Source organism: Loxodonta africana, chromosome 2, assembly GCF_030014295.1.
Source record: "Loxodonta africana isolate mLoxAfr1 chromosome 2, mLoxAfr1.hap2, whole genome shotgun sequence".
In the NCBI taxonomy this organism is placed as follows: Eukaryota; Metazoa; Chordata; class Mammalia; order Proboscidea; family Elephantidae; genus Loxodonta; species Loxodonta africana.
The window spans coordinates 102,425,690-102,450,335 of record NC_087343.1 but is presented as its reverse complement, the minus strand read 5'-3'; the positions used below and the strand labels follow the sequence as shown (position 1 = coordinate 102,450,335).

Genomic DNA, 24,646 nt, shown 5'->3' with positions numbered 1-24,646 from the left:
CTTTTACTTTTATATTTTCAAGTTTCCTCATGAAACTGCTAGGTTGAAGAAGGCCTGTGAAGGAATGATTAACATCTATCCCACTGTACAGTATCCGTTAGAAGTGCTTTGTTTGCATTTAATTGAATCAGGTAATTTCTTCTTTATTATTGTGTCCTACAGGTGTGTGAGTGTTTGGGAGTGATATTGCTATCAACTAATCAAAAAAAACATTTTAGTGCCTACTGAGTCGGAATCGACTCAATGGCACTGGGTGTCTGGGTTTACCGTGTACAAGGTATTGTTTTAGTGTTTCTGAACATAAAAGAAAGCATAACATATAGTCTTTGTCTACAAGAAAAGGCTGATAAATAATAAACATAGGTAAGTACAGTAATGCAAAGGAATTATGAGTTACTGAGTTCATTGTTGATCAGTGGTCTTTTTAAAGGTGGAAACTGAAATGGGTTTTGAATTTTCCATAGAAATTAGATAAGGTGAAAAGCACTCCATATAGCATGAGCAGAGGAACGGAGCTAGGTACCCACAGTGTAAGTTTTAGGAAGAGTAAAATAGGTTTATTTGCTATACTGGAAGAAATAACTAAAATCTATTTTGGTTTAATAGGTTAAACTATATTACATAGGGAAACCGTGGTGGTGTAGTAGTTAAGTGCTATAGCTGCTAACCAAAAGGTTGGCAGTTTGAATCCACCAGGCGCTCCTTGGAAGCTCTATGGGGCAGTTCTACTCTGTCCTGTAGAGTCGCTGAGAGTTGGAATTGACTTGATGGCAATGGGTTTGTTTGGTTTTGTTTTTTTTTTTTTGGATATTACATAGGGCTTTGAATGTCATGAAAATAATTTTGGGAAAGATTAGCTTCTCAGCATATCGATATTATGTCATAGTGTCTTAAGTATATTGTTATGAATACTGCACTATTATGAAGTCATGAAGTGTGTGAATGATTTGTTTTTTTTCACTTTGTTGCTAAATGAGGAATGCTTTGTATGTCGATGGCCATCACGTGTGTCATGGTAGAAAATGGTTGAAGACTACTGGTAGAGATAACTGTGGGGGAAAATTCTTGGTAGAAAGGGATCATTGTACCTATCTTGGCTCTTTCCACTTTAATTCCCCTGTAAGTCCTACTTGTCTTATACTCCCCCCTCCCCATGTCTTGTATAAAAACAAACAAAACAAAACAGCTATTATCTTCAGCTCTGGATTTTTTTGGTGAGAATAAAGCAAATCCCATTTTCCTTATTTTACATGGGTCAAATATAGACTTGCAAGAGCACTTTTCACTAGTAGGAGAGAAGAAAACGCAAAAATGTTGTAGTGAGTTGATTTATGATGTATAAAGTCTTACACTAACACAATATGCGGGATAGAATGTACAAAAAATAGACTAGATTCGGTAGACTAAGTGATGCTGGGAATTAATGAACTAGGATTACGGTAGTGGTGATAGAAAGTAACAGATGAATGCAGAATATGCAAGGGGTTTCTATAGAGGTAAAGGGAGGGAGGAATCAATTTTAACTTTGAGCTTTCCTGAAAAGTTAGCACAATATGGAATGAAGGTTTGTATGAAAGATAAGGTTTTGGGAAGAGACGTTTGTGGGAAAATGGCCCATCAGTAGTTTGCAGATGAAATCAATACTAAGGTCCGACATATGATTTGGAACTCATTAGTATATAGGTGAAAGTGGAGTGGATGACGTCAGAGATAGTTAAAAGGGCAAAAGGTGAGAACTGCCTTGGGCAGTGCTGGCTGGCTTTAAGGGAAAGGATGGAGAAAGGGCTGAGAAGTGGAGGGTAGGGAAGTGGAGACATCAGAGAAGTGGAAAATCCTGATGGGAAGCAACCCAGGAAACAGCGTTTCAGAAAGGAGATTATTATGGACTATTTTGACAGATTCAGCAGATTAAGAGCTTAATTTTGTGACTAGGAGGCCTTTGTTAAGACTTTCCATTTTAATCAAAGTGATTGAATTGGAACTTAGATTACAATGATTTGGAAGTGGCAGGAAGAAGTGGTTAGCAGATATAAAAAGAGAAGCAAGCCAGGGACTTGACTGATTGCATTTAAGGAACAGGAAGAGGAAGTGAAGTATGCAAGGGGATAGAAGGGTAGGAGAAGAATTACAGCAGTGTTGTTATGGCAGGAAAGTTTCAAGAAGAGGGCTAGTTAACATTAATAACATTTCACCGAGGTCAAGGAGGATGAGAAGAGATAGGCGAGACTTTCAGCACAAGGAACATGCGTATGAATTTTTTTTTTTCGTCTCTGATTAGAAAACTTAGTTCCAAAATTGCCTGGTTTCTTCACATTTTAACTGTGACCCCCAGTGTATTCTGAAGATCAGTGGGATGATTTTCTTTCGTGTGTGTTCTCTGGTGGCCACCCTCTACTTCTTGTGCTGTTGTAACTGTTGCTAAGAGATTAATGTCTGGTGTTCCCTTTTTTTCTATATTCCTGTTCATATATTGATGATCTGTACTGCAATTCCCTCATTGTTGGCCTGGGCATATGCCAAATGGCACAGGAGGGGAGGATACTTTTCTGAAGACTGACAGCTTTCTGAACAGGCATTTATATATCTATAATATGGATTCATTGAGTAAATGTGGCCCTTCTATTACAAAAGGCATACAAAATAGTAGAAATTGGATCGAGAAGTCTGCAGAATTTTGCACATGAATTCAGTAGCTGACAAAGTGCAATGGTAAAGAGATAGCTAAGTGATTATACTGGTTGATTAGAGGGTGTGTTGGTCTAAGTGAAAAAAAATCATTCTCGAGGAGGGTTTGGGAGTGGGTATTCTGCAAAATTTGAAGAAGGGAGTGCTGTGTCATGATAAAGGGGAGCGGGTAGGTGGTTATTTGCATATATGGTATAGCCTAAGAGAAGTTCTTTCTCTTCACGATGGTTAGTTGCAAGGATTTGTAGAATGGAGGGATTTCGGGTTAGATATAGTCTAAGATAAAGCATTATTCCGGGGTGGGGTGAGTTTAGTAATTAATGTGAGCCATTGGAAAGTTATGCTTAAGGATTTCTTCTCCTTTTTTGTTTTTTTCCTGTTTATTGCTCCTCCAAACCAAACTTTCTATGTAAAAGAACTTCTGAAAATCTTTAACTATTTTAAATTCTGACCCTCCCTACCCCTCCCCCAGAGTACTTTAATATCTGCAGAATTTGCTGCTTGAAAGCAGTTAATCACTGAGTTCTCTTCCCCTGAGGACAAATAGATTTCATTCTCTTTGTCCTGTTTTGCATGTTGAGACTTGAAGATCATTTTCAAAATGTCTCAATTTGTAAAGCTTCATAAAGTAGTGAATAGCTTTCACAGTTGTCATCTGATGAAATGTTATTTCACGCTACATGATCATTTTGATTTATTTTATTTTGCTTTATTGCTGAAATGGAAGAGGATAAGAAGGCTAGGTTCTTCACATCCAAGCAGAGAAGAGCTTCTTTAAGCTTTTCTGTTCTAAACTATTAGAAAATACAGGTGGAAATAAAGAAATAAATGCTGTTAAATTTTATGTGTTACTTTTTCCCGCAACCTAGGTTTATTTAAGAGAAAAATTCTGTAGAATTGATTAGTTTCTTAGGAATGTAAGAAATGAATTCCACAGTAAAAAAATCCCAGTTTCTTAGTGCTGTACTATAAAAAATGGAATTCCGTAAGTACTACTGAGCATCTACTCTGGACCTTTCCAGAACACCTTTTTACCCTTCAAGTTTTACCATTCACCAGCCCCCAAGTCTAGCTTGTCTTTTTAAAATTTATTTTATTTTTGTTGTTGTGTTGGGAATATGCACAGCAGAACATAACACCAATTCACCAGTTTCTACCTGTACAATTCAGTGATGTTGATTACCGTATTTTTAATTAAATAACGTGCACCTTCTACATTTTTTTTGCCAACCATGCCCTCCCCCTGTAAGGTATTGTCGTAAGTGCCACTATGCCAATTTTTTTTCACATTATACTGTAAAAAAAAAAAAACAAAACAGCATAGTTTGATTATGAAATGCCTCATGGGGGGAGGGTACGGGTGGCAAACAAATGTAGAAGGCATGTGTTATTTGTATAAAAATACGGTACATTCTTTAAGTTGTGCAACCATTCTCACCCTCCTTTTCCAAATTGTTACTCCCCCATTATTATAAACTCACTGCCCCCTAAGTTTTCCATCTAATCTTTTGAGTTGCTGTTGTCAATTTGATCCCATAATAGATAGCTCTTAAAAGAGCGCAGTGCTCAAGGCAGACATTCTTTATTGTTTAACCTATATTATTGTTTGGCCTTAAGAAGACTTTAAAAGATACTTTTGGTTTAAGGTTTAAAGATTATCTCAGGGCAATAGTTTCAGGGTTCATTCAGCTTCCATGGTTCCAGAAAGTCTGCATTCCATAAGAATTTGAATATTTGCTCTGCATTGCCCCCCTTTTGATCAAAATTCTTCTATAGAATTTTTGCTTGAAATGTTTACTAATGGTAGCTGGGCAGCATTTGGTTCTTCTGGTCTCACGGCAGAGGAGGCATTTATTCATAGATTAGCCACACATTCTATTTCCCCCTCCTATTCCTGACTCTCCTTCTTCCTCTGTTGCTCCGGATCAATTATTGTAATTTGTATGGAGGCTTACAAACTTTTAAGACCCCAGGCACTACACAATGGGACTAGGAAGTAGAACAGAAACACTAAACCTGATGTTAGGCCAGTTACCTGGGATGTCCCATGAAACCATGACCCTAAACCTCCAAGTCAAGAAACCAAATCCCGGGAGGTGTTTGGTTGTACTTAAGCAGGCTCACCATCTGCTTTTTTTGTTGTTTTTGTAAATAGAGGCAGTCCCCGAGTTATGAACATCCAATTTACGGACAACTCGTACTTGCCCTTTAATATTACGTAAACTTGCCCTCACCTTGGAACCACTGAATCAGCCCCTACTTGCAACAAATTCTTCATCACAATCACCTTCACTTACTACACATGCAGCTTGTAAATCATTGAAAAGGCTTCCAGCCTTAAACTAAAAAACCAAAAAAACCCCATTGCTGTCAAGAGTTGATTGTGAATCATAGCGACCGTATAGGACAGAGAGGAACGGCCCTATAGGATTTACAAAGAGCAGCTGGTGGATTTGAATTGCCAACCTTTTGGTTAGCAGCTGAGCTCTTAACCAGTGCATTACCAGGGCTCCAAAAACATGAAGACAGTCCCCCCAAATCTCATTTTGTTTCCCTGATTGTGCTCCCAGACATTAGCAAAGGGAACATGTTAGGAAAGTTTACTTTGCTTTAAAACTTGTTTGTCTTCATCTCAGACTTTTGGAAACTGTTTTCACCTACCTCTTCGCACTTTGTTTACCTGTGTGCAGTTTTTAGGTAGCCCAAATATGGTTGGTTATTGGAGAGATGCATGACTGGCTTTTCCTGTTTTCATCTCCATGTGCTCTCTATAGTAAAGGCAGTGTATGTAGCCACAGTTGTCTGTTACGAATTTTGTTTCTGTGGAGCAAGAGACTTTTGACTCAAATGGGTAGAAATCAAAGGTAAAGTGTTAGTAGCCGTTCTTTTTTAGAATGGGGAAGATTTTAAATTTGTCATAGTAATTCTCAACTATTGGCTATTAACAGACTAAGCCTTTTTGAACATCAATTTATGATGGTATTTTTAAGTGATCATCACAATAATTATTTACTGAATTATTGCCATGTACAAGATACCATGCTAGTCCCAAAGTCTCTGCCCTCCAGGAATTATTGTTTAGCTATAAGGGCAGGGTATATATGGTATAAGATTAGTAATAAAGTTGGTATATAATAGTATAGACCTGTGGTTCTTAAAGTAAAATCCCCAGAGCAGCATCACCTGAGAACTTGTTAGACCTGCAGATACTCAGGTGTCATCCCAGGCTTGCTGACTGAGCAACTTTGGGGAGGTGCCCAGCATTCTGTGGTTTAACAAGTACTTCAGGTGATTCTGATAAATGGTAAACTTTGAGAATTACTAGCTTAGAATTGCTAGCTGCACTGAACCAAAAAAAAAACAAACCCAGTGCCATCGAGTTGATTCTGACTCATAGCGACCCTATAGGACAGAGTAGAACTGCCCTGTAGAGTTTCCAAGGAGCGTCTGGTGGATTCGAACTGCTGACCCTTTGGTTAGCACCCAAAGCAGTTAACCACTATGCCACCAGGGTTTCCGCTGCACTGAAGGGAATGGCAAAAACACAGCATTCGTTTGTTTTTATGCTTTTGCATGTTTTTAGCAATGGGAATGTTAAGATTAATTAAAGTTGGAGAAAATGAAAATATAACAAGGTATATATTTTCTAAACACAATTATTTCACCAAAAATAAATTTAGAAGTAAATATAGGCATTGTATGATTGTACGATTATAACATAAGCTTAGCTATTAATTTACATAGAAAAAGATAGTTTTGAAAGAATGCAGAAATGTATCATTGAACTTGTAAACTTAAGAAAACTGTGACTAAGTCTTTTACATTATGTTTGTACAGTAGTGTATCCTTTGATTCTAGGATACGGGAAGAGTCCACTGGATCTGGCGTCTTGACTGACATGTTTCTCGCAGTGTATGCTTGCTGAGGGAGAGAGACTGGCACAGATACTGTCCTTTGACAGAGATTTCTTTATTTAACAACTAAAATTGTTACTACTCAGTAGGAAAGGGAGGCCTCATGGCAAATAGCAGTAGGTTTCTTGTTTGAAATTCTTGAGTATGACTTGAGATTCGGTGTCCATGAGCTAATAGATGTTTCTACTTCCAGTATTTAAGAAGACAAATGAGCATAATTTTCTTTATGAAATATTGTTTACTACATTTTCTAGCCTATTAAGCTTTGAATTCCTAGAATCAGAATATGATGGGGGATGTATGAGACAGACTTTGAGACTTAAGTTATAGGTTTTGGCATTTAGAAACTTGGTGTATGTACACTAATCATGTTTTCTTTTAAATTCTAGGAAGTTTTACTGATGAAGCACACCAGTATTGTTGCAGATTAGTGGAAATGGATTCAAGAAGTGGCCCAGGCCTCATTGGCTTTGGCATTAAAGCATTACAAGACAAAAACTGTGAAGATGCTATTAAGAACTTAACAGAAGGCAAGTGTACAGTGTATAACGTAGCATGAGATGTAATGTTATTCTGTTTGGTCAGTAGGCATTCATATTTGGGCCTTTCTTTGAAGGATAGATGTATAAGATGGAAGGGAAGAAAGTACTTACATACTCTAGAGTCTGCTTAGATTTGAATCGTAACTCTGCCACTTAACTAATTTCTTGGCCTTGGGATAATTAATTAAACTCTCTGTCTTAGTATTTTCATTTGTGAAATATGAGTAATCATATCATTTGTTTCTTAGGACTTTTGTTGCTAGGATTGAATGAAATAATACATGTATAGTGCCTAGTACCTATATCATTAATTTTAGTTGTTAATATTCTTATTATAGTAGCTAGAAAACCGTTTAAGATATTAGCGGTATCATCATGAAATGACATATAGAAATCAACCATTTATTTAAGAATATTTCTTACAGCAGAGAATTAAATACATGCATATAGTTAGTGTCCTACAACTCTCATTTTGACGATGAATTATCTGTGAATGATTATAATGCCCTATGTAGAAAATAATAATAGGCGGTCTGTAAATAGAAATTTACATTTTTGTAGTTAGGCATAGAAGTAATTGTTTAAGTAGTTTGGTTTTTCTTCCAGCCTAGCTTCTTGTAAGAATCGTTTGGGGCCAAGTCCCAGATTTGTTGACGCAGAATCACCAGGGAAAAAGTTGGAGAATTTCTTTTTTCTTTCTTTTCTTTTTTATGTAGGTAGGACAGCTCTGGTCTGTGGACTAGAATTGGCAACCGCTGGTCTAGAGTAGGAAACCCTGGTGGCGTAGTGGTTAAGTGCTACGGCTGCTAACCAAAAGGTCAGCAGTTCGAATCCACCAGGCACTCCTTGGAAACTCTACGGGGCAGTTCTACTCTGTCCTACAGGGTCGCTGTGAGTTGGAATTGACTCCACGGCAGTGGGTTTGGGTTTTGGGTCTAGAGTAATTTCAAAAATTGCATTAGCGATTTATTACAGTTTTAGTATTTACACATCTTTTCATGATTTTTCAAATTGAATTTTACTTGAACAATGATTACTTCTAGGTATATTCGAAATTATCTTTAAGTCTTGATTGCTTTTGAAGCCCTTTAAAATTCTAGTCCATTTATATCAGTTATATAACTAGACTTAATAAGAAAATCAAATCCTTTTAATTTGCATCAGAGGTGAGACTTGCAAAGAATGCTATTCTTTGGAAAAAACAGTATGTGTAACATTATATTAAAAACTGTATTTCTGAAATGATTGAAAACCTTTAAAAATCTGTTGAAAGCCACCATATTTAAATTGTGATGAATTGATGATTCCTTGAAAACAATTTTGGCCAATATCTGTTTCATTTTACTTTTTCTAAAAATAAACATATTTTCTTTGTTAATTTGTCAGTTATACTAGCATTTTTAAATTTTTTTTAATGCAGTAGCGTCGAGAACTGAAAAAAAGATAGCTCATAGATTTGGGGTGTATTAAGACATCTCCATAGGATTCACTTTGAGTAATGGGCAAGTTTTCATATTGCTGCTATCCTGACTTTCTGTTATTTTCATACAAGACTATTTATTTCAGATATAAGCTGTTTGACCTTGCTTCATTCATATTGCCTCTTAACTATAATATCTTACTTCAGAAGCTAAAGGCAGAGAAGTCTTTTGTTTGTTTTCATAACCCTTTACCTGGCTTGACAGTCATCATAGGACTCAGCGTATGCTTTCTCTGTCTGCCTCTATGCTGTCCTCTTGACATTATTATTTTTTCTTTACCACATAAAATGACACTGTCTCTAAAGATACTTTTTCCAGGAACTTTTAAAATCCATGAGGTGTTCTAGCTCAGTGTAGGTTGGAATGTGGTATCCCTTAAGGCACCAGATTCTCCTTTCTAGAGCCAATCTGCTTCTTTTATTTTAGCTGTAGAAATTATGAGAGAAGGTTAAAAAATAAAACAATGCAGGAAGAACCTGCTAATAGGAAGGAAGCAGACAGCTTTTGATGAATTAAATTTAATAATGTAGGTCTTGGAGGAATGTTTTCTTTGGAAGATATTGCTATATGAGGTATGGAAACTTCTAGTCTTAGACTTCTAAAAATAATATTACAGAATCTGTATAGTTTTGTATTTGAAGTTTTTTTCCTCATTGAAGTGAATATTAACAATAATGCCCTTTTGTTTACTTGAATACTGTTGTGTTTTCATTGTTTTCGAAGTGATAGAGAAAAGCATTAGAAGCAAAAATATGTCTATTTCAAAACATATAAAACAGCCATTTTTTTCCCCTGTCATTATTATTGTGTGTTTGTATGTGCATGCCCACTTCAATTGTTGGTCTCCATAGTTTTTCTGGAAACCCTGGTGGCGTAGTGGTTAAGTGCTACAGCTGCTTACCAAAGGGTCGGCAGTTCTAATCCGCCAGGCGCTCCTTGGAAACTCTATGGGGCAATTCTACTCTGTCCTATAGGGTCGCTATGAGTTGGAATTGACTCAGAGGCACTGGGTTTGGTTTTTTTTGTTGTTGTTCTATAGTTTTTCTGTACCACGAGGGCAAAATTGTCAAACGGGCAAATACGTCATAAATGATGAATGTTAACAAAGGGAGAGCACAGAATGCAATGGGAGCCTCAGGTGGCTTTAACTTAGTCTTGTCAGATAAGATGTTTTTGGATAAACCTACATTCGAATTGAGATCTAAATGACAAACACAAACCAGCCAGGTGATTAAGGGGGTGAAGGGAGCTTTCCAGGCCAAGGAAAGAAACTGTGAAATAGCCTGAGGTGAGAGGAAAGCTGGTGTTCAGGGAACTGTGATAGTTCTGCAAGATTTGACAGTGAAGTATGGGGACCAGAAGGGGCAAGAGGTGAGGCTGGAGAGGAGCCTTGAAAGCTTGGTAAGGAGTTTGCACCTTACCCTAAGGTCATTGGGGAACCAAAAAGGTTTTAAGCAGGGGAAGTTTATAATCTGTGTTGTATTTTTAGAAATATTCTGGCTACGTGTAGGCGATGAATTGGAATGGATGACAAGCACTCTCAGTGCTTGGGATAAAGTGCTGAAATCCCTGTGCTGGAATAAAGATGATGGAGGTCTGAACTGACAGAAATAGAGAAAAGTGTATGGAGAGAAATGGATTTGGGGTGAAATGAATATGACTTTGTGACATTAGATGTGAGACTAAGGAGGGGGGAGCAGTCTGATTTGGGTAGTGGGTGGTGGCGTCGTTCGTCTAAGTAGACACAGAAACCTTGGAATTGTGATTGTTTTTCATCCTTTTAGGGTTAAAGGAAAGCCCTCTCTGCACAAATGGATGGTATCATCTGGCAGAAGCCCAAGTCAAAATGCATAGACCTAAGGAAGCTGTTCTTTCATGCAATCAAGGTATTCTTGACAACTTTTGGGTTTACGTGTTGTAAACGTATATATTCTGTATAAGTAGGGGCTGCCAATCTTAATTTTCAGGGAGAAAGATAATGATTTAAAAAACCCCATGCTATATTTTGTGTTTTAATTTGCTGACTAATTTAAATTTCATTGAAGAGATTAAGAGAATGCCAAGTTTGCATGAATGTCTACTAGTGTATTTATTTTTAAACTATTTATCAAAGGTTTCCCACACTTGGAATTTTGATGTAGTGTTAAAACAAAAATCATATTAAGCCAATAATAGAAATTGATTGAAGTTTATTGAATACAGGTAGTCCCCAGCTTATAACGGGGTTCTGTTCTGATGACTTGTAAGCCAGTTCTGACATAAGTCAAATACATCTTTTTTTTTTTAGTTTTCATTATTACTGCCATAGCCTGCTATATGGCAGTGTTTTGAACAGTAAATCATAACAGTGAACACCTGAGAATGATAACATCAATAAATTATACACTGCAACGTTGTATGTAGTACATATACTGATGATAAGCTGTGCAAAAAAAAAAGTTGTAAACGCACTTTGTCGTAACTTGAATGCTTCATCAGTTGGGAACTACCTGTATACAATTTGCAGGTTGGGGTGACATTTTGACTAGGGAGTCAGAAATATTTCAGCAATGAGATAACGTCCAAAGTTTCTTATTCCCCACCTTATTGACATCGCCATGGGAAAGGGCGGGGACAAAACTGATAAAACAGTTTGTAGTCAGGAAGGATTTCATACAGCATTTTCTTGAAGAATAATTAAAATAATTACTGATTTACCCTAAAACATAGCTCTAGTCTCACCTTAGAAGTCTCTTTCTTAGAACTGGCTGCACATAAATAATTCTTCAAAAGAACATAATGTCTATGGCAAATTGTCTTCACTGAGTTGTCTAGACCATTGTTGGATTCAAAGGTGACTTTTAGAAACCAGTTTCTCTAAGGCTCAAGGTTCAAAAGGACATCTAAGGGCACAGGTCTGGGTGGGTCACCCCAACTTCATGGATCCCAGAAACCGGGATTCCAGGAGAATTAAAATTTTTTCAATAGTTATTGGGAGAGGGTGCACTGTCTTTGAAACAAGGAAGTTTCTGGTATGTCCCAGGACCTTCATGAGTTCTTTCTTCAAACTCTCATGATTTCTCTGCTGTAGATAAAGGATCTTGGACATCTTGCAGCCTATTTGAATGTAATGGGGTGAGGTGTGGGGATAGGGAATTGTAAAAAGTAATTTGCTGTTCCTGAACCAGTATCTAATTGAACTAGTATCTAATTGATAAAACTATTTATCCTGGTCCATTCTAACTCAGCCTTTATCCCTTTCTGATACCTTTAATTTGTTATGCTTGTTAGAGATACTTTGACTAAAGGCTAAACTTTATTATGTAGCAGATAGAACTATTGTTGTGTTTCAGGATGTTCACTTTGATTATATGTCATGTGAAGATAGTTTTAAATTCAGTTCATTCCATAAAGCATTTAGGAAAGAATTTATATTTAACTTTGTATTATTCTTCATGTGTATTGTTTTGACAATCTATGCTTTTTGTATCTGCAACTTATCATATATTAACCTTAAAAAAAAAGCGAAGTTATATGGCTGTCTTCATTCAGATGTCCTTAATTTTATCAGCTCTGAAGAACATTGATAATCTTGGTGTATCTGGTGGTGGTCTTCATCAGAAGAATCTTTGTCTTCATTTGAAAGCAGAGGCTTTGATTAAACTCTCAGATTATGAATCTTCAGAGGAAGCAATTCATACTCTTGATCAGGTAGTCTTATCATTGAGTTTTCACCTTCAATTTTATTTTATTTTCAATCAACCAGACATCAGACACTCTCCCTCCCACAAATATTTACTTCTACAAGTTTTGTGTTAGATATATGATTCACCACTTCTGAGCTTTTGAAAATCAGTCGTACACTTTGAAACTCTTCAAGTTATTTGTTTTCTTGTTGGCTAAGTATTTATAGTACTCTTCATATGATGTAATTTCTTTCTTTGATCCTTCCCCTATTCTTTCCTTTTTTTTTTGCCCTTTCAGGTTGTTGCTAGTTTATTATTAATTTGGGATTCTAAATGTTTTCCCTCCAGAAAATATTTCACTGATTATTAACAGGAATAGTGAAGGACACTAGTAGCTTCATTGTACAGGATGTTGTTTATTTCATTCAGCTTAACAAAACACTCAGAGAAAGAATGATATTTAAGAAACTGATTTCTTAATATTTTTGGTTCAATCATTTTGAAATTGCCTAGAGAAAAAACAACTACTAAATTATGAATTTTAACAACATGGTACCTTCAAAGATTTTTGGCAAGAAAAGATTTTTTTTTTTTTTTGGTCTAAAATTAAATTACATCACTTAGTATATCACAGGTTTTTTAATTAAAAAAAAAATCATTTTTGAATATTCCAAAGGGCTTTGCATTTCATCGTTTTCTTTAAAATTAGTCCGGTAGTCAGCAGCCTTCAAGCACTAATATCTTATTTTCTACTTGCCTTCTCACCGATAATATGTTCTGTGCAAGTGCTTTTAGAGATCTTTCCAGTAATTTTTTCCCCCAAAAAACAAAATGAAAAGTGCCTTAAAGAACTGGTAGAGTCCAAGCCTGAAATAGAAAATGTGCAAGATGAGCCCAGAACATCTTGTCATGCCACAAAGCAAGGGAACTATAAAAAGCTATTAGGATTGTGCCAGAAGGGTGCAAGGTGAAGAGGTTCTCATTGGCGAAAGAGAGGACAATTTGAGCACCAATAATTGCAGTAGATTGAAACCCATCAAATGATGTGTATATCTGTGAGTTTGTGATAATACCAAAAAAAAGAAGAAAAAAAAAATCAACAAAACATTCTCAATAAAACGGATCTTTGGAGGATGCTAAGGAGCCAACTAGAAACTGGTAAATAAAAAGAATCAAGTATATATCCTCCCTTTCCTACATGAACAGTTCCTCAAGATAATCAATTAGATGATGAGAGGAAGGGAAGTTTCTCTTTATTGAAATATTCTAGCTAAAAAGGGAGGAAGAAATGATGGAATTAGAAAAACACCATTTTGCTATCCCTGATGAATTAATAGATACAGGCACTGAATATGAGTGGTTACTAATATCATGAAAAGAATGGCAACCAAACACAGGATGCAAGTACACATGAAATACTCTTGCTGAAACATCAAACCTGAATCAAATCAAGCTTCTAGGTCTAAGTACTAATTTTCAGAAAATATAGGGAACCGACACCTTTGTTAACACCATGAGAGTGTTATTGTGTGCCATCCAGTCGATTCCTACTCATAGCGATCCTATAGGATAGAGTAGAACTGCCTCATAGAGTTTCCAAGGCTGTAGTTTTTATGCAAACAGACTGCCTGTGGAGTGGCTGGTGAATTGGAACTGCCAGCCTTTCAGTTAGCAGTGGAGCACTTAATCACTGCACCCCCAACCATGAGAATAAAAAAAAAAAACCTAGTGCTTTAGTTGGAATACATTGAGTAAAATTCAGACTTTGAGGAACTGTGACAAATGGGAGAAAAAGAAGAGATGGAGGGGAATCCTATAGATTAAAAAAACTTAAAAGAGATGTATCAGCCAATTGAAATGTATGTACCTTATTTGGATTTTGATTAAAACAAATAAATTGTTCAAATATTTTATGAGACAAGTGGGAAAATTTGAACACTGGCTAATTATTTGATTATACTAAGGATTTATTACTGGTTTTATATAGGTTTGATAATGGTATTGTAGTTATGTTATTTAAAAATAAATTTTTTTTTAGAGAGATAATAGAGTATTATAGTGAAAAGTTTTGATATCTGGGATTTATTTCAAAATAATCTGATTAGGGGTATATGAAATAGGTAGAGGTATAGTTGAAAAAATACTGATTTTCTGTTGGTAATTTTGAAACTGGATGATGGGTACATGCAGGTTCATTATACTATCCTGTCTAATTTTGTATGTATTTGAAATTGTATATATTGAAGGGCTTCTATGTCTTTGTTCTGTTTTGGACCCAGCTCTGCTGTGGGCATTCTTTAATTAAAACAAACAATGCTGACTTCTGTGAAAGGAGATTTATAGCAATTCTTTGTAATTATATTTCTAGGTCTCTGATGCAAATAATGTCCCAGGACTTTTGGTTCTCAGAAGCTTGGCCTATCTGAACAAAGGCTTGTTAGATGAAGCTACAAAGGTGGGTTTTTTATATTTAAACAGAGCATTTAAAAGTCATTTTTATTTAGATACAAACTGACAGGTATCTACTTTATAGATTATGGAAGACCTTCTCTCTTCTTACCCTGACCTAGCCGAAGCTCATGCCCTCAAGGGTTTGATTCATTTTACCAAAAGGGACTATCTACAAGCAGAAAAATGGTAAGGATATATAGATTGCTCATTGATCTAGTCATATCTTCCTTTATTAGAATTAAAAATGAATAGGCTTGAAGAATATCTGATTTTTGTGTAAATTTGATCTTTGTAAGCTGTAAGTTTTGATATTTTTAAGAAATGTATTTACCATGTAACACAGTAACTATAAAAAAAATCTCACGATGGGTTTGAAATCTAATTAGCCAGCCATAATGTTCAGTAAGCATAATAATGCTTGATATGTGCTCTGAACACTTAGCACGTTGGTAGTACTAAAGAGTTAGCCTGCTTTTTCAAGTTCCTCTTCAAAAAACATATATCTATCTTTCCTCAAAATAATCTAAATCCTAAAGTAAATGACTTGTTTCTAATTTGGCGTCATTGAATCACTCAAACTTTGAGTGTTTCAACTAGGAGTTTCCTATATTTTTTTAAATATATTTTTATTCCCTTTTGGTGCTTAGTTTTCAGAGGGCTCTTGAGAAAGACAGTGAAGTTGCTGAATATCACTACCAACTTGGGTTAACATACTGGTCCATGGGTGAAGAAACAAGAAAAGATAAAACAAAGGCTTTTACCCACTTTCTGAAGGTAAAAACAAGTGCTAATACTTCTTAGCTGAAATGGATTAATTATAAAATCATAAAAGTTAAGTACATGAAATTATTCTTTACTGAACTGCTTTAGTATGCTTCATCTCTCACACAAGTTTTTGTGAGAATATTATGTGGTTTTCCAAAAGAATATTAAACCATGTATATGTAAATGTTACTTTAATATTTAAGAAATACATGTTATAGAAAAGTTGACAGAATTAGCTGTGGAAAATAATATTGTTTTTAGGTAATTTCCACTGTATTTGGGCATATAAGTCATATAGTTCTAGATGTTTAACTTCTTGTTTTTGGTTAATATCTAAAAGTTTTAGATTCTTAATTCATAAAAGCAGATTAATGTAACAATAGCTCCAATTTCACTTTTTTTAACAAAAAATAATATTTTTACACTTGTATTTGTTTTCTATAAGCAATGAGAGCCAAATTCTATTTGTGTTTTAAACCTTTTATTAAAAGATGTCTTGGCATATTTGTGTATTTCATTAAATTATTCCTTTCATCTGTGTATCTTTTATCTTTTTAGAGAGACTTATCCAAATGAGCTTTTATAATCTGTTACTATCAATATTTATTTCAAAGGCTGCAAGACTGGATACATACATGGGCAAAGTTTTCTGCTACTTAGGTCATTATTACAGAGATGTAGTGGGAGATAAAGGCAGAGCCCGTGGGTGTTACAGGAAAGCTTTTGAATTAGATGACACTGATGCCGAATCAGGAGCTGCAGCAGTTGACCTAAGTGTGGAACTTGAAGAGATGGTAGGTTTAATAAATACTTTTTGTCTTTTTTTTTCAATCCTGAGTATATAAATAGAAAAATACATGTGTGTTTGTATATCAACATATATTGTGGTAAAATGAAAATATATCAGTATTTTATATCTGTATTCTGAATTTTTACAGTATTTAATATCTCTAATATTTATCTCTTATTGTTAGGACACTGCTTTAGCTATCCTAACTGCAGTCACTCACAAGGCAAGTGCTGGAACCGCAAAATGGGCCTGGCTGAGGCGGGGACTATACTATTTGAAGGCAGGTCAACATTCTCAAGCAGTGGCTGAGTAAGCACCTTATTATTTTAAACTCTGCTAGACAGCCTAATGGTTCCTTAAATTAATATCCATATAGTCCCAAAATGCAGATCACAAGTTACCTGATGTTGTGGTGGTGGTGGTGTCCCATCGAATTGATTCTAACTCATAGCGGCCCTATATGACAAAGTAGACCTGCCCCATAGGGTTTCCTAGGCTATAATTTTTACAGGAGCAGACAGCTGGGTCTTTTCTACCTTGGATCCACTGGTGGGTTCCAACTGCTGACCTATCAGTTAGCAAACCATTCACCACCAGGGCTCCTCCAGTTGCCAGGGAGAAATTGCAGAATTTATAGTTAACTAGTTGCCATTGAGTTAATTCCGATTCATGGTGACCCCCCGTTTCAGAGTAGAGCTGTGCTCCATAGAGTTTTCAGTGGCCGAATTGTGGAAGTAGATCGCCAGATCTTTTTTCCAAGGTGCCTCTGGGTGAATTCAAACCTCCAACCTTTTTGTTACCAGCTGAGTGAGTTAATTGCACTACCCAGGGACTCCTATTTATGGCTGGCTAACTGTTGGTGCTTATTATCTATAAGCCATTAGAGTTGTAAAAATGGATTAAATGATGTGCCATTGTTGAGGACATAACCAGTCTAATGAAGTGAAGTCTTAATAAAGCCAAAGACCAAACCCATTGCCACTGAGTCAATTCCGACTCATAGTATACTGTATATACTATGTTCTCAATAGAAATTTAAAAAATGGTGAAAAGCGGAGGTTCGTAGCTTTGTTGTTGTCCCGCTGGCATGCATTAGTTTTGTGTAAGGGAGGCATTTGCCAGCTTGATGGGCATTTGAAGCAGCTCATATATGTAAATATACATATATATAGTCAATTTTAGTCATTTCATTTGAACTGTGTTTTAGAATAAATAAAATGTATTTGAATCAAGTTAAAGTAGTTTCAGATTTATGCTAATTTTAGAATACAGGTATGTTTAATTTTTTCATGGAAATGGAATTTGATCAGAAATTTAAAGCGTGCCTGTTATTCCTATTTTTTAACTATGATATTCCTGTTCGGTGGAAGGACTGGTAGTGGGGGTTTATAGACTGTAATGAGGCAAACTGATGTACACCTATCCTGATACAGTAGAAAACTGGAGTTCTAATCAAGTCAGATAAAAAAAAAAAAAAGAATATTCTAGTCAGTATATTCCCCAAAAGTACTTTGTTCTTATTTGTTTTAAAATGATAATAAAATTTCTCAGTATTAGAAAATATGCAAACCATAAAAGGAAGAGGTATACCTGCTTTTAATAGCACTTTTTATAAATTGAAGGAGCCATAAATATATGTGATTTAGTTGAATTATCATTTTTAATTTTTCTTTTCAGATGTGGAAGTAGTTCTATTACTTTTTTCTTGGAAATTTTAGTTTACAGGCAGCATTAAGAGCAGACCCAAAGGACTTCAATTGTTGGGAGTCATTAGGAGAGGCATACTTAAGCAGAGGTGGCTATACAACAGCTTTGAAGTCCTTCATCAAAGCCAGTGAGCTGAACCCAGAATCCATATACAGTGTGTTTAAGGTTGCAGCAATACAGCAAATCCTAGGCAAATACAAGGAAGCTATAGCTCAATACCAGCTGATCATTCAAAAGAATGAAGATTATGTGCCTGCTTTGAAAGGTAATTTTTAAAAATATCTCCTTTGTCTTTTGTGATACTGAAGTATAAAATTCTTGAGTAAGTTTCCTAGATGCATTGAGTAACTTAAAAAGAACTTCTTTATTCAATAGTAAGTGTTCAGTATCAAGCTACTGTAATATAACTTGTTACACAGATTTGAATATAATATCAAATCTTGTTTTACAGCAGTTAATAAATAGTAATATGCTAGAGATTTAACTTAGAAAAGTAACACTAGAGCGACTGGATCGAAAAAATGGATCTTTAAAGTAGGAGTTTCTCTACTATCTCTTACATTTTGATTTATTTGTTATTTCACTGTATCCCTAGATTATCTTAGTACCTTTGTAAATTTAGAAGCTCAGTTTTTAAATTTTTACATTTTAGAAGCAACTAGCATTGTTGTGTAATTATCTAAATTGATTTCAGTACTTCCATATGTATATATTCCTTAACAAATTATTTCTGGTAATGTAAGGTTAAAATACCACCATCCATATGTAATCTAAAATTTTTATGATTATTTCTGACCGTGTTTTAAAACTCTGGAGCCCATTATAGCTGCTTTCCAACCATTTCCTTTTCCTTTTTAAAGAAACAGTTGATATTTGAATCAGAAATAGTGTATGTTTCAAGTGACATGTAACTTAGGGCTTGGAAACCTTTTCCTTTTTAATTTTGTAAAAATCTTTCTCAAGGGAAGAATAGCTCACATTTATTAAGTGGTTACTAGACACTTCAGGAAATCATTTTCATTTCGTCTTTATAGTGTAGCTTGTTATACAGATTCAAACACAAAAAGATCAAATGTTTCATAGTAGTTAATAAATAGTAATATGGTAGAGAGTAGCATGTAGATAATATTCCCATTTTCAAAGCTAAAGTTTTTAAGAGGTAAATAACTTGCCTAAAAATAATAAAATGAGTTCTTAGTTTCCATAGGTCATTTTTTATAAATTTTAGTATATACTTACTCCAACAGCACCTCACCATTTGAATGCCACATGAAATGCACGCAAAATAATGCTTTAATATAATTTTATAAAATATCATTAAGATTTATTTTCTGGGAAGTGGCTTTAAAATGGCACCAATAAATTCATTTGAAGTTCATTCTGAGTGTTCTTTTATTTTTATGTTTTCACAACAACTACGAACTTATCTGATTTTAGGTCTGGGTGAATGCCATCTTATGATGGCAAAAGCAGCTCTAGTGGATTATCTTGATGGGAAAGCTGTAGACTACGTAGAGAAAGCACTGGAATATTTTACTTGGTTTGTATTACTCTAATTATTCATTGTGCTCATTTCTCAGTATTTTCATAAAGCCAAATTTAGAAAATCATTACATGCTTATTCTAATAGATATGGCAGTTATTCAGAATGTTAAATGGAGACAGACTAGCCAATTAATTCTATAATATACATATTAGTTTCCAGGGAAATCCATACAATGTCTTGTACTCTTAATAGTGACTGGCATGCTGGATGCATAGGGAAGAGTAGGAAGGAGGAAGCAGTCAGCTAGAGGAGTCATAGCTCTGAAACCCCTTAGTGCTGTCTTTCAGGAGACTTGGAAGTGGGAGCATATCTCTAATTAAAACTGACTCGAATATAGAACTTTAGGTGCACAATATGCTTTATATTCAGTGTTAAGGACCTATTTTAAGCTTATTGGTAGGATTAAAACCAAACCAAACCTATTGCCATCGAGTCGACTCCGACTCATAGCAACCCTATAGGGCAGAGTAGAACTGCCCCATAGGATTTTCAAGAGCGGCTGGTGGATAAACCCTATAGGGCAGAGTAGAACTGCCCCATAGGATTTTCAAGAGCGGCTGGTGGATTTGAACTGTCGACCTTTCTTTTTTTTTTTTTGGTTAGCAGCTGAGCCCTTAACCACTTGATAACTAGGGCCCCAGTAGGGTTAAAGATAAGGGAAAATGAGTAATCTGATTGTCTTGGTTTCTGGAGAGAAGCTGTGTAGGAGAAAAGGTGGTCTCTATGAACAAGAAAAGAATCAGGAAAAATTGAGTAAATATGGTATTTTATAGAACTTTAATTTATTAGGGTAGAAGTGTTATTTTAGGTGCATGACTTCTAGAAGTCCACAAGTTAGATATACACTTGAATTTTTTTGCATTTCCACATGTATCTTTATTGTGCATCCTTTCCTTTCGTTTCCTCCTTGCCTTTTTCTCTGTTTCCCATTTATTTGGTTGCTCCAGAATTATTTTGCTTCGAATATGATCCAAATATGAAATGAAAACCTTAGCCTTTTTCTCCTGCTGATTTTTACTGCTACTTTTCAAGTCTTACATCACATAGCTTTTTCCAAAGAAGAATGGATTGAGAAGAGGGCGTGTTTTGTTTGGACTAGTATTTCAAGAGTAAATGCGAACCTTTGGGTGAGGATACTTTAGCTACAGATGTCACCTTCCCCAGCCTTGGAAACTTTGCCCTGGATAACATGTAGAACTCATAGCCAATTATAAAAAGGCATATAAACCTGTATAACAATAATCCCCAAATTTATATTTACTTCTAGGCTTAAAAGGAGTTAACGTTATCGTATCTTAAATAAGGATGATAGCGTTATTTCATTTTACTTCAACTTTTTTATTGAATTTACAGGAAGATAAACATTCTGGCTGTTAAAATTGCTTGATTCTCTTCTTATTCTGTTTTCTCCTTTCATGATGGTAACTTTAGAAATTTGCTAAGATGTATAGCACAGGGGCTCCGAATAACGTCCCTCCTCCTGAAAGTAGACTTTCAGGCATGACTGTGATAGTTAATCTTATTTCTCAGGAACACATTGGAAAATGATTTTTGGCTGAACTCCATGAATAGAAAAGGCTATGAAAAATGTTCCATCTGCTTGTCCATCTGCAAGTAGCATAGCTGTTTGTGATAGCTGACTGCCTAGATTTGGCTAAGTTAAATTTCTGTGTTTTGTTTATAAAATCGCAGGAAGAGAAAAATATATAGCTGAGGTTTTCTCTTCCACAAAAGAACTGCCCTATCAGTGTATTTAATATTTCTGTGTGCTTTTTGAGCTGACTCACTCGGTCTGCTCTTATTTGCTTCAATAAATATGGATTTTTGCATTTTCATGTTTAGATTTTTAGCATCTTTAGTCTCAGAGAATAAAATTCCTTTGGATCACCAAATGTATTTTGAAATAGCTTATACATTTAGTAGTCTTTTTTATTTGAGGGAAGTTTTGTGAAAGCAAAAACTGGAGTTTGCAATAACCAGCTGTTATTATATAACTAGAGAGTTACCAGCTGTATTGCCTTGGTCATTACTAAAACAAGCACACACACAAACAAAAGGAGCATGGTTTAAAAAAATTCAGTATTATAACTAAATTGGTCCTGGAAAATTTTTTCTTTATGTGATTTCTGCCACTTCTAACAAAAGTGATTAAGAGTACTAAATAATTTCTGCAACATTTCTGGCATTTAACTTCAATCAATCCTTGTTCTGTCCTTCCCTTCTTCCCTCCTTTCTTCGTGTCTTCCTATAAGGGAGGTAATATGATATGGTTCAGATAGTAGGAGGTTAGTAAAGCAGTCACTGCACTTAACTGAAGAAATGGCTCTTGATCAGAATTGCATATATAATATTTCTGTTTTAATTGATAATAAGGGAAATAAACTGTATGCTTTTAAAAAATAATTTACAAGAATCACACTGCTTCCATTTTAGGGCTCTGCAGCACCGAGCTGATGTGTCCTGCCTTTGGAAGCTCGTTGGGGATGCTTGCACCAGTCTGTATGCCGTCTCACCATGTAAAGTGAAGGTTAATGTCGTCGGAGTCCTTCTAGGTCAGAAAGAAGGAAAACAAGTATTGAAGAAAAATGAGCTCCTCCATCTTGGAGGAAGGTAATTTACAAACATTGTCAGTTAATGAAATTCAAATTGAATTAGAACATTGTAACAAAACATAACATTCACTTTTATATTTCCGTAGGTGTTATGGTCGTGCATTAAAACTGATGTCTACATCTAATACCTGGTGTGATCTTGGAATTAATTATTATCGCCAAGCACAGCATTTAGCTGAGACAGGCAGCAATATGGATGATCTTAAAGAGTTGTTGGAGAAATCTTTACATGTACGGTTTTGAGAAATTTCTTAGTAAATTTTTTAAAAAACTAAGCGCTTTCCTGAGAGATGTTTTTAATACGTTAAATACTATAGTTTTTTCACATAAAACCCCATTTATCTTGATGATGTTAGTTGCTGTTGAGTCGATTCTGACTCACGGCAGCCCTATTGGAAAAGTGCTGATATTTCAAGAAATAAAAATTAATCTAACTTTAATTCTTTGCAGTGTCTGAAAAAGGCAGTGAGACTGGACAGTAATAACCACTTATACTGGAATGCACTTGGTGTGGTAGCTTGTTACAGTGGTGAGAATTGAGTATTACTTATTTCATTATTTTTAGTAGATTACTTGTTTCAGGTGATAAAGACCAGTTTCACCAAAATCTGTATTTTTCAGGTATCAGAAATTATGCCCTTGCTCAACACTGTTTCATCAAGTCAGTTCAGTCAGAACAGATTGTGAGTGTTCTAGATGTCTATCTATGAGAAAGAACTTTGAAGTTTAGTGTTAGAAATTTTTTGAGACTTAAGTAGACAAGGGGCCTAATTTTTTTTTTTTTTAATAATATGTTGTTTAGAATGCTGTTGCATGGACCAACTTGGGAGTGTTATACCTCGCGAACGAAAACATTGAGGTAAATATGTTGCCTATTTTGTCGTATTAAAAATAGAGAAAGTTTTCCATTCTCTACTTCTTATGGAGAAATACTTTGTACATTGCTGTCTGTCTGGTATACTGGAAAGTATCCTAGTTAATTGATGACATTCAATTTATTATGTTGAATAATTATCATGGGAAAATTATTTTTCTTTCCTATCCCACTCAAAAAAATGTCTATTTCATTTAGAGTTTAAAACAATTCTATTATGAATTATTTTGGGAATTTTTCTTTTATCTCTACATATGTAAGAGATGCCCTACCTAGGCTAGGGTGAGGATGGGGTGGGTGAAGTAAGGGAGATGACTTGTACCTCTAGTGGCTTCAGTTTACCCTTTGCTTGTGTGATTTAGACTCGAGTTTAGTGGATATCAATCCCTTTAAATACCACAGTGTAATTTGTTGTACTTGAGCTGTTACACATCAGGGAATTGGAACTAAAATAACCGGGAGCGTGTTTATAGGTCATGTTTGGAAAGTACGCAAATCTATAGATAATAGCACGTCTATACTGTGTTGTCTTTTAGTTAGTAAATTGAATCTCATCCTTTTTAAATAACTTCAGTAACATTCTCAGTGACATGAAGTCACTGCAAAGAAGACTGGCTTTAGAGGATTTTAAGTAGATTGAAAATAAATATTAATTTGTATCTCAAAATATGTGAAAAATTTAAACAACGCAACAAGTGTTAGTGAGTAAGCTGTGAATGCAATTTTATGGTAGCATGACACAGTTGCTGCCCACCAATTTACTTTTTTATAGGAAGTAAAAGAGAGTTTTCTGCCACACACAGATTATTGATAAAACAATGTAAACAATATAAAGCAGCATGTAATAAGGTATTCCTTGTAGCAGAAAAAAGAGCACACATTAATGTGTCTAAGCACAGTATCTTCAAAGTTTCCTGACTATTTAGTGCAGATTTATGTTGTTGACCACTCTGTTTCTTACAGTGGCATGTACATGTCTTAGATTTCACTGGTTGTTAATTCTTACTCTCCTGGTTAAGCCCAAAGAAAGGACAATAGATATGTACAGCCTTATTTAATCACTTCCTGTGAACCTTGTGGATGGCAAATAGACGGGTGAATGGTTAAAAGTTCTATACCTTTACTGCCTTTTTTTGCTGCGGGACCAGAATTCCTAGGCCTATAGGGAACTCTCTTATACCCAGGAGTGCTCTAGGATTATGTAGTTAAAGCACAGCTGTAAGCATTGCTAATTGGGGTCAAAAGGTAAAATTTTAGGTTCATGCATGTTTATGATGACATGTTTGACATTTCTTATTCTCTAATTTTATGCTTTTTAAACATAAGCAATTTTGTATTAAGTTTATAAAATGACTTGATGTGATATCTTCTTTTTCTTTTTCTAGCAAGCTCATGAAGCTTTCAAAATGGCCCAATCTCTTGATCCATCTTATTTAATGTGCTGGATTGGACAAGTAAGATATTTAACATATGATTATTAATAAATGTATTGATAAGCTATTAATGTTAATAATAATGATAATAGGTAGCATTTGAGGACTTAACTTTGTGCCAGTCACTGGGTTAAGTTCTTTGTATACATTATTTCAGTAAATTCTTTGTCTTGTTTCCTAG

General features: G+C 35.2%; 1 protein-coding gene across 4 annotated transcripts in view; it reads left to right on the top strand.

Annotated features, from left to right (window-relative positions):
• Positions 1 to 24,646, top strand: part of SKIC3 (SKI3 subunit of superkiller complex) — a 92,570-nt gene that overhangs the window by 17,845 nt on the left and 50,079 nt on the right. For 2 of the 4 annotated variants that reach the window (XM_010589499.3, XM_003404988.4), the window contains 17 exons: positions 23 to 131; positions 6,989 to 7,129; positions 10,407 to 10,508; positions 12,173 to 12,312; positions 14,656 to 14,742; positions 14,821 to 14,924; positions 15,386 to 15,512; positions 16,118 to 16,297; positions 16,478 to 16,602; positions 18,012 to 18,265; positions 19,438 to 19,540; positions 21,980 to 22,156; positions 22,245 to 22,389; positions 22,609 to 22,687; positions 22,780 to 22,841; positions 22,961 to 23,017; positions 24,418 to 24,486. In XM_010589499.3, the coding sequence (XP_010587801.1) occupies positions 23 to 131; positions 6,989 to 7,129; positions 10,407 to 10,508; positions 12,173 to 12,312; positions 14,656 to 14,742; positions 14,821 to 14,924; positions 15,386 to 15,512; positions 16,118 to 16,297; positions 16,478 to 16,602; positions 18,012 to 18,265; positions 19,438 to 19,540; positions 21,980 to 22,156; positions 22,245 to 22,389; positions 22,609 to 22,687; positions 22,780 to 22,841; positions 22,961 to 23,017; positions 24,418 to 24,486 (2,061 nt within the window). The remainder of the gene's footprint in view (positions 1 to 22; positions 132 to 6,988; positions 7,130 to 10,406; positions 10,509 to 12,172; positions 12,313 to 14,655; positions 14,743 to 14,820; positions 14,925 to 15,385; positions 15,513 to 16,117; positions 16,298 to 16,477; positions 16,603 to 18,011; positions 18,266 to 19,437; positions 19,541 to 21,979; positions 22,157 to 22,244; positions 22,390 to 22,608; positions 22,688 to 22,779; positions 22,842 to 22,960; positions 23,018 to 24,417; positions 24,487 to 24,646) is intronic. The other 2 variants (XM_023547752.2, XM_010589517.3) reach the window with 2 other exon arrangements.